Consider the following 18,467-nt stretch of genomic DNA (forward strand, 5'->3'; position numbering starts at 1 on the left):
TCGGTTCAGCAACTTGCCTGGGCTTAAACCCGCAGTCATCAGTTAAAATGTACGAGTCACTGGGCCATTCCGGCTCAAAGATAACTTACAAAAAAACTCGAGATCCCCAATTAGATTACATTCGTTTAAATTAAACAATTTCGAGCAATTAAGTCTTGAACATAAAGAAACGGAGAAGCTTCTTTTAACTATCCTCAGGATGTTGACGTCATTGAATCTTCAGCTACAAAGTTACCTAATATTGGCCAAAAAATATTGACAACTGATCATTTTACAAAAAAACGTTTCAGAAACTATTCACACAGATAACAAATATCTTATTGATAAACAATGTCAAAGTTTATATTTTTTTTGAAATATAATTCGTTTATCAAATAATATTTTATAAAATAAATGAATATTAAGGTTGTTTCCTTAACACCTATGCTATAACATATTCAGCCGGGAAGTCCCTTTTAAGTTACGGAGGTAACAGTATTGCAAATCCCCTTTTTTCCACTTATAAAATCAGTAGATTTTACTAAAAATGACATTCAAATTAGCTAAAAAACAAAAACATTAAAATATCGAGTAGCATCAAGTGGACAAAATATGATTCTTAAGGTTGGTAGTCATGTTAGGTATTATAAAGTAGTCTATAGTCTTCCTTGGCGTTCAAGATTACTTCGTAGTAGTTGAGTGAAAGCATTGAACACTTAGCTCTCTAGATCCTAAGGATTAGACTATCGATAGTTAAGGTGTTAGAGATAGTATCGGTAGCTACCCATGAGTAATACTATCGATAGTATTACTTTTAACCTAAACTATCGATAGTCCAAAACTATCGATACTATCGATAGTATTGATTGATACGGTACCATCGATATCCTGAATAGTTTTCGAGACTAGGTTCTGCAACGCTGTTAAGGATGCTGCTCGACAGTCGACTCTATTGTTTATTAATTAATTTATTTATTAATAAAATTAATTGTTTTAGGTACCGCTGATGACCTAATGAACACATTACAATCTTTTCATAGTGCTATATAAAACAGTTAGCGAATGTTCCCACCGCGATGTAGAAATGTCAACACTTTGACATAACGCCATCTAGTAATCATAAGCTGCAAAATAGACATTAATCACGTGTACAAGCATAACAGACAGAGTTACTTTCGCATTTTTAATATTAGTATAGATTATTTTGCCAAAAGTGGTTTGTAAAATGTAAATTGGTCATTTTTGTTTTAGAAAATGGCAGGACCCCAATATAGCTACAAAATATAGCTTATTTACAGCTCGCAATGGGATATACCAGCGCCGCTGATAAAGAAATACTTAAAAGCCCTCATCTACTTTTTATGTCAAGGCGACCTTCTTTCACCCTCCTGAAAGGGTTGAAAAAGTTATTGAGAACAAGACCTAAGGGCTTTAAGAGACCTAGATCACATAGATATTTGTAAGCACTAAAAGGCGTTCGCTCTTCGCGTTCTTCGTTTAACGAGCTTGCATTATATTTATATTAGTGTGCTCTAAATATCTCATTTGATAGTTTTACTTGTGCAAACATTCTTCTAATTATAATTGAACACTAACATCCTGTAATTATCCTAAAGTTGGGCAAATGTTGCTCTGATATACATTATACTTACACTACCTTCAAACAGCAATACTTAGTATAGCTGTGTTCTGGTTTGAGATGAGTTAGCCAGTGTAACTAAATCCAATGGGACATAACATCTTAATGTCCAAGGTCGGTGGCGCATTGGTGATTTAGGAAATGGTTAATATTTCTTATAACGCCAATGCAAATAAAAATTAATAAATATGATAACGCCAATGTATATAGGCGGTGGTGACCACTTACAATCATGTTCGCCGTTTGTCCGTCCATCAATGACGTAGTAACTACTGATCGGGATGACCAATCGACACGGAATCATCAAAATGGGGGGTATACATAAATAACCGGTAGTATATGTAAAGAAACAGATGTGGCAAAATTTCATCCGAAACATGCGTTTCCTCACGACGTATTCCTTCAAAGCACATGGTAACTGTTTGGTTCTTGTCCGGGTTTGGACCCTTCCTTTACTACCCATAGTTTCGTTTAAAGAATAACCAGATAAAGAAGAAAATACATAATCACAGTGTATAATTTGCTAGATTGTACTTGAAATTCGTACATAATTTTTGTTTTCCTTGTTCCAGATTAAGCCCGGCTAAGCTGGACATCACAAAATGATCCATAAAGAAAAATAAAACAAAAATAAACCTACTACAAAGTCGTTAGAATGACTGGAATCTCCTTCGAACCTCACGTATGTGATAGAAACTACGTAAATATACCTATTTTAATACGAAAAATATCTTTTGAAGAATCGCGTTCCTGTAGAATTAGTGTCAATTAGCAGAAACCAAAGTAGTCAGGTGTTTAGGCCCTTCGTGGGGCGTTGAAATTATTTTTTCTAACCAAAGTTAGCTTAAGATGTCGAATATGCCAATATATAGCCAGGTGCTGCCCAAATCTCAGTATAAATCAAAGAATTCTAAAGGCGGCACCACGAGAGAAACTCGGGCTCAAAATTCCAGAGATTTTGACCCTCTTAATTTTAATCATGGAGGGAATATTCAAGTCCTAAATGCGCCGTTAGAGAGTAGAGTTGAGAAAATTGAGAAGAGGGAATCGAGGAGGAAAGACGAGACTCGGGCGAGGCGCACTCAGAACAGGAATGACGCAAATGAAGGGAAGGTGGAGGCGTATTTGCGGCAGAACCAGGTCAGCATACGGCAGCAGCAGCATCGGCACTCCGCTGTCCGACAGGCGGAGCATCGAGTCAATTTAAGGTACTTCCAAAAAAGTTTAAGGTAACTATTTATTTTGGCATATTTCTTGCAATGTTTTAACGTAATTGTAATTAACTTATTTTTTAAATTTAGAATATATTGTCTGATTGTTAAATGTTAAAAAGGGCTGTCTACTTGAAGGTTAGTGCTTAGTAGAGCTCGGGGATATTCGCACTTAAAAAATATATATATTGTCAATGCGAATCTGAGACCTAACTAAGCTGTTATATTCCTTGTGCTTGTAATGACACTGGCTCATTCACCCTTCAAACCGGAATGCAATAATACTTCGTATCGCTGTTAGACATAAGGATACCAGTTGAGGTGGTCGTGCCTTACAGACAAAGACCTATCTCTATGTATAAAATTACATGAAATGCATGGACAGTTACAGTTGTTATCATTATTTTAACAATAGTTTATCATAAAACGTTTCCACACGTCACCGACGGACGATTGTTTAATGTAATTCATACTTGATACTATAATCTTGTTATACAAACACACACAGCTTTTTTTTATGTATTTAGATTTGAGAAAAGTTCAATCCATTGTTGTCCTTTCAGATCTCTGCCGTTAAATGAAGTATCCGTTCGTGGCCATGACCGGACGCCAACTGACAGACATCGGGGATTCCCCGGTGACAGAGAAGCGGCCAGAGCGAGACGCGAGCGAGAGAGAGATAGACAAAGAGAGACGGATTTCGATTTTGATGGTGCGTTATATTCCGTCGGTTTTTTTAGGACGAATTACTAGTTTCTGGTAATATATCGCATGAAAATACGTTTTAGAAATAATTGAATTATGAATATGTTAGTCACGCGCAACTGTATCGTTGATTCGTTTTACAGAAGTCGTACTAGTCATGGTGTCCTTCATTTTAATAGATTTAACATCGTTGCGTTTACCAGTTATGATGTTCGGTAAATCATTTGCTGAGGAGTTACAAGTCGCGTGTATTACAAGGTTAACTTTATGTCAACAAATTTTACACTATTAAAACAAGCTTCATTAGCTTAATTTCGTTATGTAAATTATAATAATAGAAAAACATAATATGTCATGATGAGGTCTTTACGAATGTTTTCAGACATTATTAGTTTAAATATTGGCAAGTTCAGCGATACCGAGCGGCCCTTTTTGACGCGTTTAAACTATGAATGTCTTCTGTTTTAATTTGTAATACCGAGCGTTCTCAGCCGTCGACCATATCCAAGAATCAACGATTTTCAACGACATCGTATCAATGACTCATGATAATTTTTTGATCAATCAGTCAATTGCGAAAGGCATAGTTTCACTCACTCCATGAGGCCAGTCTATCCTTTCCTAGTTCTTTCTTATTTCCAAAAAAAATAACCAATTTTTCGATTTACTTTCCAGGGTCCCCATTGAGCCCAATAGCACCGAGATCAGGGGATAAGGAGCGTCCAGTACGCAAGTCGACGTCCGCCCAACGCGTGTCGGAGATGATATCGGCTGACAAACGAAGATTCTTCTGCAGGGAATGGGTGTTTCAGAAAATAGCTCATTGTTTGGAACAGAGGGCTGTCAGTAAAACAGCTGGAGCCTTGATTTTAGGTACGTAACTCTTATCAGTCATATTACATGTGTGATCATTGAACTGAGAAATGAGGTGATCCGTCAGAGAACCAAAGTCATCGACATAGTCCACCGGATTAGTAAGCTGAAGTGGCAGTGGGCCGGCCATATTTGTCGTAGAACCGATAACCGTTGGGGAAACCGTGTTCTAGAGTGGAGACCGCGTCTCGGCAAACGTAGTGTAGGACGTCCTCAGGCACGGTGGAGTTACGATTTGATCAAGACGGCTGGCAGGAGCTGGATGCGAGTAGCCGAAGAAAGATCACAGTGGCTTGCAATTGGACAAGCATATGTCCAGCAGTGGACGAGTATGGACTGATGATGATGATCATTGAACTTGAAATAAAGTTATTTGTGACACAATTCATAAAAATATATTAAAAAAACGATATTTATTATAGTTGTATATCTGCACATCAGTTTACCAACACAAAAACGCCACTCAGCTTATGTCCAAACTCGGGGAAGCATACAATGACTCCCTAAAAGTTCAACGCAGATTTTCAGTAATCACATAAAATTAAAAAGCAAATAAATCTAGCCTGGAAATGTTACAAAGAATAATATGCCTTATTTATTATTGGTTTTCGAAGACGTGATGAATAAGTTAACGCTTTCAGGCGACGCGGGCAGCGGTAAAACAGCGCTCTGCCAGGAGCTGAGCCAGCCCGGCGGCGGCCCGCAGGCGCGCCAGCAACGCGCGCTCAATAGGCGACTTCTCGCCAGACATTTTCTACAGGTAATGAAATTTCAGTCTAAATACTTACCAGGTTATTTATGGGCAGTACTGTCTTTCAATTATTTTGAGATCTTTCTGTCAAGGAATTCTATGTAGTTACCGAAGTTTGCAAATTGGTAATGCGTGCAGTCACGTTTGCGGAAAGCAAGTTAAGCTTTTTGTCTTGCATTTATCTGCGAGCCTTGATTGCCGTCAAATTGATTGTGAGACATAGAGAATATAATGTGCGCATGCGTTTATGAACTACAGCACCATAATATCTCTCGTATGAGAAAGGCCGTTTTGAGCAGAGAAAGCAATCGATCAGAAGGACATAAGTAATTATGTAAAGTAATTTACATACGTTACATTAGCAGCCTGTATATTTCCCACTGCTGGGCTAAGGCCTCCTCTCCCTTTGAGGAGAAGGTTTGGAGCATATTCCACCACGCCGCTCCAATGCATATTTATAGAAGGACATAATTACTCAAATCCTAATCAGATATATTATTGGAGCAAAACCTCTATAACCTATTCCAATCAAAAAGTACATCTATTTTAGATTAACATATTCCACGCGATTTGATTATAGTTCCGTTATATTATGTACTAATCTTTACTTATACAAGACAATTACACTTAACTACTTATATCCACTTCAATTTAATTTCCAAAGTTGCATCAGTAACTTAAAATCATGTATACTATTGATTATTCAAGATCTCGACCAATCATATCTCTTCAATTCAAGGTCAAAGTTGTTTATGTGTCTTTACTCATTCTGTGTTCGTGTTTATGTGTAGTCTAATAAAAAGTATTCGTATGTTCTCAGGGTCCCGGAGAAACCAGCCAACGGCCGGCCGAGTTCGTCCGTTCATTAGCCATGCAGATATTAAGCCATTCCTCCCACGCGAGACCCAACGAAAGAGATCACTCACCCAAAGAGGACAGTACGCCTAATAGCAATAGGTATTCTAGATATAGATATAATATTAATACCTTATTCAATGGCTTTTCTCGTCACGTATCCGAGGGGATTTATATTCGCATCTGCTTCCGTGATGTGTACCCGTATGACTTGGCGGAGCTGTCCTCAGAGGAAGAGTGTTACTTCAGTATGCCTCGTACATACGGTTGTAAGAAACCTTTCTAGGAGTTTTCCAACACAGAGCTGAAAATATTTAAAAAGTACTGTATGCAGAAAAAATGGTCGTAATTACTTTGCACGTAACTGGCAGATTTTTTGTGCACATTTTTCGAATAATAATATTAATTGTATTTTATAAAATATAATAAGAGTTTAAATAATTAATTGTTTTCAGAAGAAATTCTACTGAAGAAAATTTAATAATGCGATTCAAAGATTTGGGAGACGACGGGGAGGAGAGCTCGAAGCCTCTGCTAGCGGATAGCGAAGGTACGTCACTACAGGTTTATTGATAAAAAGAATTAATACGGTTTCAGGAAGTTTGTTATGAAACATTTACAGATTTGTCTTAAATGTAAAGTTAACACCGGTCCGGAATGTAGATTCTACCGAGAAGAACCGGCAACGTGTATGTTGTGTATTAAAATATAATTGTTATATAAAGTAAATCCACCCCCCTTTCCGTTCGCAGACACACGCACGGACGAGGAAGAGGGTCGCGCCGGAGCGGACGCGCCGCTCAGCAGCGCTCAGATACATGTCAGTATATATGTACTACAATAATCCAGCGCTTTTTTTTTTATAAATACACAACTTTAATGTATATCTGGCGACTAGAGGTGTAGAGTTATTTTTTCTTTTTTTTGGCTTTGGTTGACGGACGAGCATATGGGCCACATGATGGTAAGTGGTCACCACCGCCCATAGACAAAGGAGCTGTAAGAAATATTAACCATTCCTTACATCACCTATGCTGCACCAACCTTAGGAAATGTTATGTACCTTGTGCCTGTGATTACACTGGCTCACTCACCCTTCTAACCGGAACACAACAACACAGAGTACTGTTATTTGGCGGTAGAATATCTGATGAGTGGGTGGTACCTACCCAGACGGGCTTGCACAAAGCCCTACCACCAATAAACTTGGACCTTGAATTAATTAATATAAAAAAATATAAGCCAAATGGTACAGGACATCTGGGAAATGCCAAAAATGAACTCTAGGTAACTTTGTATGACTCACAGCCACCAACTTGTAATAAGATTTAAAGTCAAATAAATTTTATATATAATTATCAGTTATATTAATATATCAAGTATTATAGTAATATTAATATTTAAACTTTACAGTTGCCAGAAATCTTGCCGCGAGCCAGTGTGAAGCCGACCAATCCCTTCGTAAACGACGAACAATCAGAAAATCGCCTCTACGAGAACCATGAAAATCTATTCCTTCGTAACATTTCGCAGCGGCAATCGAATGAATTGCGCAACTCCAGACTGCTCCGTCAGAGCTCCGAGCCCCTTACAGAGAAGAAGACAACAGTTCTACAAAAAAGCCTTTCAACGGAACAGAGAGACGACGAGAAGTCGAGAGAATCCAAAGAGATTAACAATAGTCCACCGAAATCTAGGATTCCAGTAGCGAACTTCCGTTACCCGAATAAAAGCGATCTAAGGCCGAATTCGGCGGAAAGTTCGCCGAAGAAAACCGAAGCTAGAGCTCCCTCGCCGAAGGACGACGAACTACCGGAGTACCAAAACATAGTCCACCAGCCAGAAGATGATGTACAGACGGATTTACAAAAGCTGCTAGAGAAGAAACGCTCAGCTTCCGACGATGTTCCACCACCGATACCAAGTTTACCCGTTAACCCCAGAACGTTGATAGCCAATGCGTATTACGAGAAACTTCTATCAGAAACGGAAATACAACAGGCGTTGCTTCCTCAGAATTTGGACAAGAATCCAGAGGAGTGTTTCAAGAAGGCGATATTGTTTCCGTTGTTGGAAATCGACCCCCCCAAGCAATGTTTGTTTTTATTAGTCGATGCGATCGACGAAGGCTCTACGACTGGTGAGTTATGATCATTGAAATTAATAGTATATTTACAGCCTGTAATTGCACCAATCCTGGGCAAAGACTTCCCCCCTTTGAGAGGTTATTGAGTTTATCTCACCACATTTGTGGTAATTTTTATTCGGACCATTGCTGTTATGTTGTTCTACTTAACTGAACACGAGATGAATAATAAACACTGGATTTGAAAATAATAAAGTATTTATTAATAATAGAGATATTGAATATACTAATGATTATTGATTACAAATTGTTTTGTATATTTTATCCGATATTGTTTTCAGCTTCGGGTTGTACTCCAGGCTCGTGCGAGGGCGAAGGCGCGGAGGGCGGCGTGGGAGCGCTGCTGGCGAGACATCAGCACCTCCTGCCGCACTGGCTGCTGCTGGTCGCCAGCGCAAGGCGTCACTCGCGACCTCTCACAAAGATGTTCACAGGTGATTTAAAGTAGTATAATAATCTCGTCTTAAATTTGAATGAATTATTACATATTTAATGTATAAACTATACTAGTGGTATCAACCCACTATCTATAAATTCTACCGCCCAACATCAGTACCTTGAGTGGATTATTAGGCTGTGTAATTAAACGGACAAATTATACATACTCTCAGTGTAAGGAATGAGTTCTACTTCTTCAAGAGCGAGTCTCTATGAGCAAGTGATCCATGAGTTGGGAAATTCCTCAATTAACATTTCTTGAATAAGCTAAAAAAAATTTTCAGTATCAGATTTTTCTTGATCCATATCCCTTTTTAGTTAATCATAATTTTGGCGCTTGCTGTTTAAATATTTAGTGATTAGGACAACTGTAGAGCTACTTTATAAGGACAAACTTCAAACTTAACGTCAACATATAAAGGTTACACGTGTCAGAATAGCAGATCTCATGACTATTTACAATTTCAGGGTTCCGCAAGATAACTCTAGATGAACTCCAGCGTGCACACGTTTCGGCGGACGTGCAGCGCTACGTGCTCGCCCGCTTGGATACGGAGCCAAGATTACGGTATGAAGTTTAAATCTTACCGAGTATTTAAATATGATGTAAAAACTGCGTTTGTCCAGTAATGTGGATTTTTGGAAAAAATCTCGTTTCTTTTACAGAGCGCGAGTGTCCAGCGACTCGGCGGCGGCTGCAGCGGCTGCGGCAGCGCTGGATCACTTGCGCATCAAAAGTGATGGCTGTTTACTTTATCTGGAGAAGGTTTGTTGCATTTAAATCGTTAATTCAGTATATCTACAAGAATATTATATATATCCAAGCAGTGATACTGTTACAGCATAACTACTGAGTTACTTGTCGGTTTTTCTTAATATTAGAATTTACATTCCGAACCGGTGATGACTCTATCTTAAGATGTAATAGACAAAGTTAAAGAGACTTATATTTCACAACAAAAAAAAAGTTTTGATTGACCTTGAAAACAAAGTTTCTTTAACAAGTCATACCTAAAATCTTGTGCTGAGAGATTTTGTTATAAGCTGAACTAGGCGTTACGTCTGTATTTTTATAACACGTCTCTATCTCTAGTGGTTTAGGCTGAACTGACATCTTGTCAGTTCGTATTGGACAAATTCAGCCAATGTCATCTTTATTGGGATTTTCACGTGCAAGAAATATTTTTTGACAATTGCAAACACAAAAAAATGCGGTTCGGACAATCCGTTCTAAATTGATTCTTTCATATATGTTATCTTTGATTTTGATATATGAACATAGATTTCGTAACAAATTTATATGTTCAGATTTATACGTCAGCTGGTTTTCAGCTTATTTACAAAAATAATAACGTAATATTTCTGCGTCTCTAGGTACTAGATGGAGTGGCGGACGGTTTTATAGCGTTGCGTGAAATCCGCGAGATCCCCGGCACCCTCAACGGCCTCTACTTGTGGCTGGCGCAGCGTCTGTTCCACGGGAGACGATTCAATAAGGTACGCAATTCATAAATTATTTTTGTTGAACTGCCAAACAAAGTCGTTGGTAACTCGCCTGATGTTTCTCTACGCGTAACCCATTAAGAATTATACGAGTGTGTTTGCGTACAAATGCACTATTATTTAGTTGTAGCAGGCGGATAGCACCAGTAGAGAATTTTTAAAATACCAATTGTTTAAATACAAGCCCATCAAATGCTAAAAATGCCTTTTATATGTAGAGAAAAAATCTATTACGACTTTCTGCAAATGGAGATTGTTAAATAAATGGTAGTTCATAGCGAGACAGCTAGAAGTTTGCTTTTTTTTTAATATAAAGGGATTGATGCTCCCTAACGCTAATATAAGTAATTTCCATCAAGTGTCTGTAGCTTAATTTCCTTTCGTAGGTTCGCCTATTGCTGGACGTGTTGCTGGCCGCCCGCTGCGGAGTTACCGAGGACATGCTGTATAAGTGTCTGCTCAGCAAGGAGTACAGCGTAACGCGCGAGGATTTCAACCGGCGGTTACATCTTCTCAGACGGTTAGGCGAGCTACTATCCTTTTCTTAATTAATAAACGGAAAAGAGATAGACAATGAACATAGGATATATGTGTATTTAAATATTGATTTCTAAAATTAGTCAAAAAAATACATTCAAAAATATATTTAAATTAATACTTTCATAAAAAATATATAATAATTCAAATCAAATCAAATCAAAATATACTTTATTCAAGTAGGCTTTTACAAGCACTTTTGAATCGTCATTTAACAAACTATTTAAAATAAAGCTACCATCGCTTTGGAATGTAGATTCTACCGAGAAGAACCGGCAAGAAACTCAGTAGTTACTCCTTTTAATATCTAAAAATACAGTCATGTTAGTTAAATACAATTATATATGTATGTCATGTCTCCTGCCTGGAAGTCAACAAGCATTAACTCCACGCTTTTTTATCATCAATATACTCCTGCATCGAATAATATGCCTTCTTTACCGATGTATTTTTTACAATTGACTTGAATCTATGGAACGGCAAAGCTTAAAATGTCTGCGGAATCTTATTATAGAAGCGGATACCTTGCCCCAAGAATGATTTATTGACTTTGCGGAGTCGGAAACTTGGCGTTTTCTATTGTTTATACATAAATCAAATAAAAGTGGATCGAAGTGCGAGTCCTTCGGTACAAATATTAAATATACAATTCCTGAAGTAAAAAATGCCTTTTTATAAAGAATATACTAGAATGACTATCTGACTTTATAATAAGAACAACATTAATGACTTTAATTTCTAAACTTCGCGCCAAAAAGTAAACCTAAGCCACTGTGACAGGCGAAGTCGCGCTCTTTTTTTTTTTAATGTATTGCACTGCAAGAATCTCAATTAGTTAGAAATTTCATTTACAATTCATTGTAATAATTCAGAAAGTCAATAAAAAATTCTAAAAATTTGTATCACATTTTTTGGCAAATTAAAAATACGCCAAATTTTTGTGTAAAGACCTCAACCCCAAAAATAACATATTTAGCTAATAGGCTCTTTGACAATGCGAAAAATAAAGTGTCAATTATTATAATCAGTATAATATAAATAATAATTAATTTATGCAGAAATCCATAAATAAAAATATATTTTTTAAACGATTGTCACGTGACACAAAACGCTCCTGATTGGTCGGGTTTTTGATGACGTCACTTGCTTGTTAACCTCGTTTGCCTACTGTATGTGGATTATATGTACCACAGATTACAATACAGGTAAGTGACGTCACCGACCCCATTGCAGCCCCATATTGTCAAAGTAGCGTTTTCGCGCGTTATTTAAATATGGAATTTTTAATTTGATATTATTCAGCAAATATGTACTAGAATTAAAAAAACACAACAACCTCTACTACATAATATAAATGGTATTTTAAAAACCAGTCAAATAGCCTATTGCTAATTTAGGCATATTTTTAAAAAGTATTATTTCAAAACTATAAACATCAGGCCTAGGTTTTTGTCGTAAGTACCACAATTACTAATTAATCAGTCCCTGATATTCTCCCTCCAGGATCCTGGTGATGGAGCGCTCCACCGGCTACCTGAGCCTGTTCCACCACTCGTTCGCGACGTGGCTCGTGGACGTGAAGCACTGCACGCGGCGCTACCTCTGCGCGCCCGCAGACGGACACGCCGCGCTCGCCATGTACTACACGCTGGACGCCAAGCGGTGAGTGGTGGCGATCGTAGTGGTGGTCAGCTGGTACCTCTGCGCGCAGGCGGACACGCCGCTGGTGTGGTTAAACACTAGTGCGATTCAGTCTCACCCGATAATAGAATTGTTTCAAAATGATGCTTACATACAATACTCTTGTTCCAGGCTGAGCGCTCTGGAGATCCACAACTACGTGTACCACATGACTCATATAGAACAACATATAGCGTCGCAAAAAAAGAACAAGACTAGGTGAGTACCGTCAAATATTTAAGGAAAATTTTATTTTAAGGGGGGCAACACCGAGCCGTGTGTCGTTACGGTAAACGGCGGGACGATGTCTTATGCCGTTATGTTTCTCCGCAAATGTTAAATTTGTTCTCTAATTATACCCTGTTCAAGTTAGCTTCATCTTTTTGACAGACGGGCTAGTGATGGGAAACAGAAAATATAACACTCGATGGAACGATGGGATGCGTAATTCAAATTAGAAATCAATTTTTTTTAACTTCTTTTTCTAAAAAGAGTTATACCAGCCAAAGATACCCCAACCAAAACGACCCCCGTTCGTAACAATAACTTAACAATGATCCTTAATAAGGATTTTTGTAATCGATATTTGTAGCAGTTGCTGCCTGTTATTCGCGTCCCGACCGTCCGACCGATGTGACATTGTACAAGCATCCATTATTTTTAGTTTTTCTATTTAAATTTAGCTTTGAAGCAATAATATGTAATAGAAAAAGTCTTAAAATTTTCGCATAACGCTTGAATCTTTAGGAACTTCTGTATTATATGTATTTTTTTAAATATTTTTACAAATTTTAAAATCATTAAATTAAGAAAATAATATGTTCGTCATTTGCAAAGCTATGTCGATCAGAAAAAATTACATCTGTCAAAATGATCAAGCTATCTTGTACAGGGTATTGTAATTACGATCGAAATTCGTCCGATGGCTTAAGACCGTTCATCTTTACGGTTCTCAAGACGAAGTTCGTGGTGGTCGAGTAGTGTGTACACCGGTTTTCATGGGTACGCTACTCCGAGGTCCCGGGTTCGATTCCCGGCCGAGTGAGTCGATGTAGAAAAAGTTCATTAGTTTTCTATGTTGTCTCGGGTCTGGGTGTTTGTGGTACCGTCGTTACTTCTGATTTTCCATAACACAAGTGCTTTAGCTACTTACATTGGGGTCAGAGTAATGTATGTGATGTTGTCCAATATATAGTATATTTCACCACAAATAAGTAGAGTCCTCTTGTTTTCAGCGATGATAATGACCCCCTAGATCTACACACGCTGATCCTACTATGGGTCCTGGATTCTGGGTGCGACGTCGAGGCCGCTCTGAAACGAGAAATTGAAGTAAAGCATGCCGAAATTGAAAACACGACGGTAATTTATTTATTTTATGTATTAAAATGCCTGCAAATGTCCCACAACTGGGCTAACGCCTCCACTAAGGTTGTGGAGCTGATACCACTACACTGTTCTAAGCGAATTGCTGGATACACCTGTTGCAGAACTGACATTCCACATATTACGTAGGTTTCTTCACGATGTTGCCTATCATCGCCGAGCACGAGATTAACACAAATTCGGTAGAGCGTCTGTGCTTGGAACTGGAATCAGCGGTTAAAATGCACGCGTTCTAACCACTGGGCCATCTCGACTAGGTTATGAAAATGTATCTTTCTATGTCTATTTACGATTAATAAACTTCCCAATTGGATGGTTCCGTTGAAAGTCTGCATATATGTCCGCATACTATGTTATAACTTAAAATTATATGATAGTTTTTTATCGGTCGGCTCGTTATTTGGTTCCGGAATGTGAGAAGAACCGGCAAAAAAACCATTAGTCTTTGCCAACATTTGAGATACAAAGTTATCTCAGTTAGATATATATATATATATATATGTATATAATTATAATATATCCTGTGAGAACGTCATATTAGCTTCACCCTTTTTTATCATCCACATAACACACATTTTGACGACCTCCGTGGTCAAGTAGTGAGTACACCGGTTTTCATGGGTACGCCACTCCGAGGTCCCGGGGTCGATTCCCGGCCGAGTCGATGTAGAAATAGTTCATTAGTTTTCTATGTTGTCTTGGGTCTGGGTGTTTGGGGTGCCGTCGTTACTTCTGATTTTCTATAACACAAGTGCTTTAGCTACTTACATTGGGATCAGAGTAATGTATGTGATTTTGTCTAATATTTGTCCAATATAATCTTTTGTTGAATAATATGCTTTATTCATTCACGTTATTTTAACTGACGATGGCTGTAGCTCTTCATGAATCCTAAAAACGTTCCGAAAGTACTTGTAAAATCTTTTAATACAATGTACTTTGACCTTGACTTCGAAACAATGATATCTGTTTCAGAATGAAGACACTAAATTGGAAGATAAGGACGTCGATCCGGAGTCCGAAGGCAGGGAATCAACATCTTGCAGATCACGTAAGTATTATACGTTTTTATACTGTTTTTTTTTTCGGTTTTAATCGCGTTAAACGTGACTGCTATCCCTGTGGGGCGAAGCGTTATGTTATATAGTCTATTTTGACCACGTGAAGGGGGGGGGGTAATGTGGTCGGTGTTAGATTCCTCATGCCATAGTCTTTTACCGATATGTTTAGTAATTTTTGAGTTATTGACGCACAATTTTTCGTTTATATGTAATATAAGTTTAGGATAACTTTTCTTAATAAATAGCGCAATGTAACGCAACAGTTTTTTTTTTAATGATGATATACATCTGATGGTCAGTGGTCACCAACTCTACCCTGACCCTGCCTACAAGTGTTTTTTTCAAATCGAACGGGTATATTGACAGTAATGTAGCCGTAACACCCATGGTTTAACACTCATGCGTTTTAAACCATTTTTTTTCAACAGACTTCTTTTTTTCAATTTAAACTTCTCTTATATTATGTTGAAAAAAAATATCAAGGTATTCTGGTACGCGGTTATATACCACTCATCAAAGAATCCCGTTTTACATTTAAATGACACTTATCTCACGGAAAAACATCGGTCTAAAGTCTATTCCTCTGTTTTCCTTGTAATCGGGACTAATTTTACGTTTAATTTTAAAGCAATTAAATATATTAATAATTAGCAGTTTACTGTAAACATACATTAACCTAATTTTTAAATAGAAAAAATAAATGGTAAATTGTCAACCATAGCTAACGTAACATCAGTTGTCCAATCAACATTTTTATTAAATTTTTGTCCAGCTGTGGGGTTATTAAAACGTTTTTAATTCGCATTATCGCCTAAAATTATTGTCGGAATTCAGTATTTGTTTTGCTACATTTTAATAACACAATCAGTTCCTTAGAAGTCCGTATCGCAAAATGATTAATTCAGAGATTCCTTAAACTCTACATATATAAATATTTATGTTACTTACGTCGATACGATAAAAAAATATATTATGCATATTATTTTGAATGAATGTCCGAAATGTATTTATTAATTTATATTGAATTATTATTATTATTATAATATAATAAGAGATTAGAGTAAAACAAACAAAATAAATTTAAATTCAATTTAATTTCATCCATATACAAAAACGATTTTTGTGTTTTTATTATTTGACATAAACAGGTAGTCTGTTAAATAAGCTACCCCGTGGTAAGCGGTGATTTCACTGGTTCACTCACCCTGAACACACCAACGGTATGTATCGCTGTTCGGTGGTAGAATATATGGTGAGTGAGTCAAGCCAGGCTAGCTCGCACAAAGCTCTACCAAATGTGTATTAAGAACTAAATATGTTTGTGTACTAGATACAGTTAGCAAAACTATTCGCGAATATAAATCACTGTGGCAACAAGGGCTTAAAGTTACATTTGCTCTCGTTGCTTAAGTACGTCATACTTTCGGGTTACTTGTAGTTTTATTTTATTTGTTTTTGTTTCTGATAATACTGTTGTTGATAATTTGAAAATATGTTATTATAATAATTCAAGAAACAAATACAAATTAAATTGGTGCATAATTACGTTTTAATTCTCACAATTCTCGTTTGGAGTGCAAAGATTAAAATTTTTCATTAAATATTTAAAAAAAAAAAAAAACTTTATGAGCGATATATTAATTAAATATCGACAAAGTCTCGGCGATATTATTTGCTTATATTTAATCTACAATTACAGCTTATTATTTTATCATATCCTGTCATTACAATATAAGCTATTGTTATTTAAATGTCAACTTTATATCAATGCGGTAGAGTTTAAAATTGTCTATTAATAAGATATGATGTTACGCCTCCCTTATTAGGATATTAGTATTGAACTGCAGGTCACAAGGGAGAGACGCTTTAATGATTAAATAATTAATTAAATTAAATTAAAATAAATCATAGGTTGTGCTGTGGTCGTTTGTTTTACTTGTGATTGGTTTTTGATAATTTAAAATGTGTGATTTAAGTGTGTACAAGAGTTTTACGATTGCAGATGTGATGAATATTTATGATTTTATATGTATGTATTGTTTTGTTTATTATTTTATTGGCGGTAGGGCTGTGTGTGTGCAAGCTCGTCTGGGTAGGAAGCACCCCATTATCATGATTTATTCTACTGCCAAACAGCAATGTTTTGTGTTTTTTCGTTCCGGTTTGAAGTGTCAGAGTCAGTACTACAGGTGTAAGGGACTTAATGCTGTTCCCCCCCAGGGTTGATGTCGTATTGTTTATGCAGGATATGGTTAACAGTACATACGGCGTTAATGTTTATGGGTAGTGTTGACCACTAACCATTAGGTAGCCGATTACCTACCACTGGTTCTCCAAAAATCAAAATATACTTTATTTAAGTAGGCATTTGAATCGTCATTTTAGAAAATTAAATCTACAATCGGTTTTGAATGCAGATTCTACCGAGAGGAACCGACAAGAAACTCATTAATTACTCTTTACCAACATTTGAGATAAAAAGTTATATCAGTTAAATATAGTTAATAGTATTTAATATATCCTGTCTGAAATAAAACAAGTATTTGCTCCACGCTATTTTGTCCTCTATATAATCTTGTGTTGAGTAATATGCCTTCTTTATAAATGTTCTTTTACAAACAATTGAAATCTATAAATTAGTAAATTTAACATTAATATTTTATTGTATTGTAAAAATTGATTTGGAATTTTTGTCTTGACATTACGGAAATCTATATCATACTTGGTGATAGGGCTTTGTACAAGCCCGTCAGGGTGGGTACCACCCACTCATCAGATATTCTGCCGCCAAACAGCAGTGAGTGAGCCAGTGTAACTACAGACACAAGGGACGTAATATCTTAGTTCCCAGAGTTAGTGGCGCATTGGTGATGTAAGGAATGGTTAATATTTCTTACAGCGCCTTTGTCTATGGGCGGTGGTGACCACTTACCATCAGGTGGCCCATTTGTTCGTCCGCCTACCGATATCATAAAAAAAATATCATGATATCTATAGTCTGACTTTTTTAAATTAAACCCACGAGCAAGATTTCTTAGTTCAATGAAGTCACGTAGAGTGAAAAAAAATAACATTACAATTAAAAAAAAAAGAACCACACTGCGTTCACATGGACGAACTACAATTGTGTTTACAAGTAACGTATAAGTCGAGCGCTTACAACGATCGATATTTTAAATTTATAAATCATCAAAACCTAACAGGTAACTAAGTACTAAAACTAAGTACTAAAAAACCGCAAGTACGTCATTTAAGCACTTCACGTGAACAGTTTAGTGACAGGCAAGCACGCTTTACACGTCCATTCTATTCCAGCTAAACTATCAAAGGAGTTGTGCTGTTTTGCGGGAAAATAAGCTTTATTTCCTGTCGCGTTGATTCATTTCTTTTTTATTGATTATTTTCATTGAACTTAATTCGAATATAACCCAAATATCATATTGCTTTTTGTCATTGAGTAAATTGTACCACGCACTCGCCTCAAATTCTCCCACTAAACAACAACTTGCTGTCGGTGTGTTCTGGTTTGAAGTATAACCGAGTCGTTAAACCATAACACACGACATACAACATATTAGTTCAAAAAGCGATTACCGATGTAAAGGATGGTTTATATTTCTCACCGTACCAATGTCTATGGCCATTTCCCAGCTCACTACAGGATATAATATCTTAGTTCCCAAAGTTAGTGGCGCACTGACGC

At 36.9% G+C, this 18,467-nt stretch overlaps 1 protein-coding gene across 1 annotated transcript in view; it reads left to right on the plus strand.

Annotated features, from left to right (window-relative positions):
- The window catches only part of LOC113391580 (ankyrin repeat domain-containing protein 50), a 60,194-nt gene that overhangs the window by 27,037 nt on the left and 14,690 nt on the right, over positions 1-18,467 (plus strand). The window contains exons 2-18 of the mRNA XM_064219995.1: positions 2,191-2,826; positions 3,393-3,541; positions 4,210-4,407; positions 5,049-5,167; positions 5,979-6,115; positions 6,469-6,563; positions 6,766-6,833; positions 7,427-8,153; positions 8,441-8,593; positions 9,066-9,165; positions 9,264-9,363; positions 9,972-10,094; positions 10,487-10,620; positions 12,141-12,299; positions 12,450-12,536; positions 13,553-13,679; positions 14,679-14,754. Of these exons, the coding sequence (XP_064076065.1) occupies positions 2,468-2,826; positions 3,393-3,541; positions 4,210-4,407; positions 5,049-5,167; positions 5,979-6,115; positions 6,469-6,563; positions 6,766-6,833; positions 7,427-8,153; positions 8,441-8,593; positions 9,066-9,165; positions 9,264-9,363; positions 9,972-10,094; positions 10,487-10,620; positions 12,141-12,299; positions 12,450-12,536; positions 13,553-13,679; positions 14,679-14,754 (2,911 nt within the window). The 5' untranslated portion in view covers positions 2,191-2,467. The remainder of the gene's footprint in view (positions 1-2,190; positions 2,827-3,392; positions 3,542-4,209; positions 4,408-5,048; positions 5,168-5,978; positions 6,116-6,468; positions 6,564-6,765; positions 6,834-7,426; positions 8,154-8,440; positions 8,594-9,065; positions 9,166-9,263; positions 9,364-9,971; positions 10,095-10,486; positions 10,621-12,140; positions 12,300-12,449; positions 12,537-13,552; positions 13,680-14,678; positions 14,755-18,467) is intronic.

The sequence above is a fragment of the Vanessa tameamea genome, chromosome 30 (assembly GCF_037043105.1).
Source record: "Vanessa tameamea isolate UH-Manoa-2023 chromosome 30, ilVanTame1 primary haplotype, whole genome shotgun sequence".
NCBI classification, from domain to species: domain Eukaryota; kingdom Metazoa; phylum Arthropoda; class Insecta; order Lepidoptera; family Nymphalidae; genus Vanessa; species Vanessa tameamea.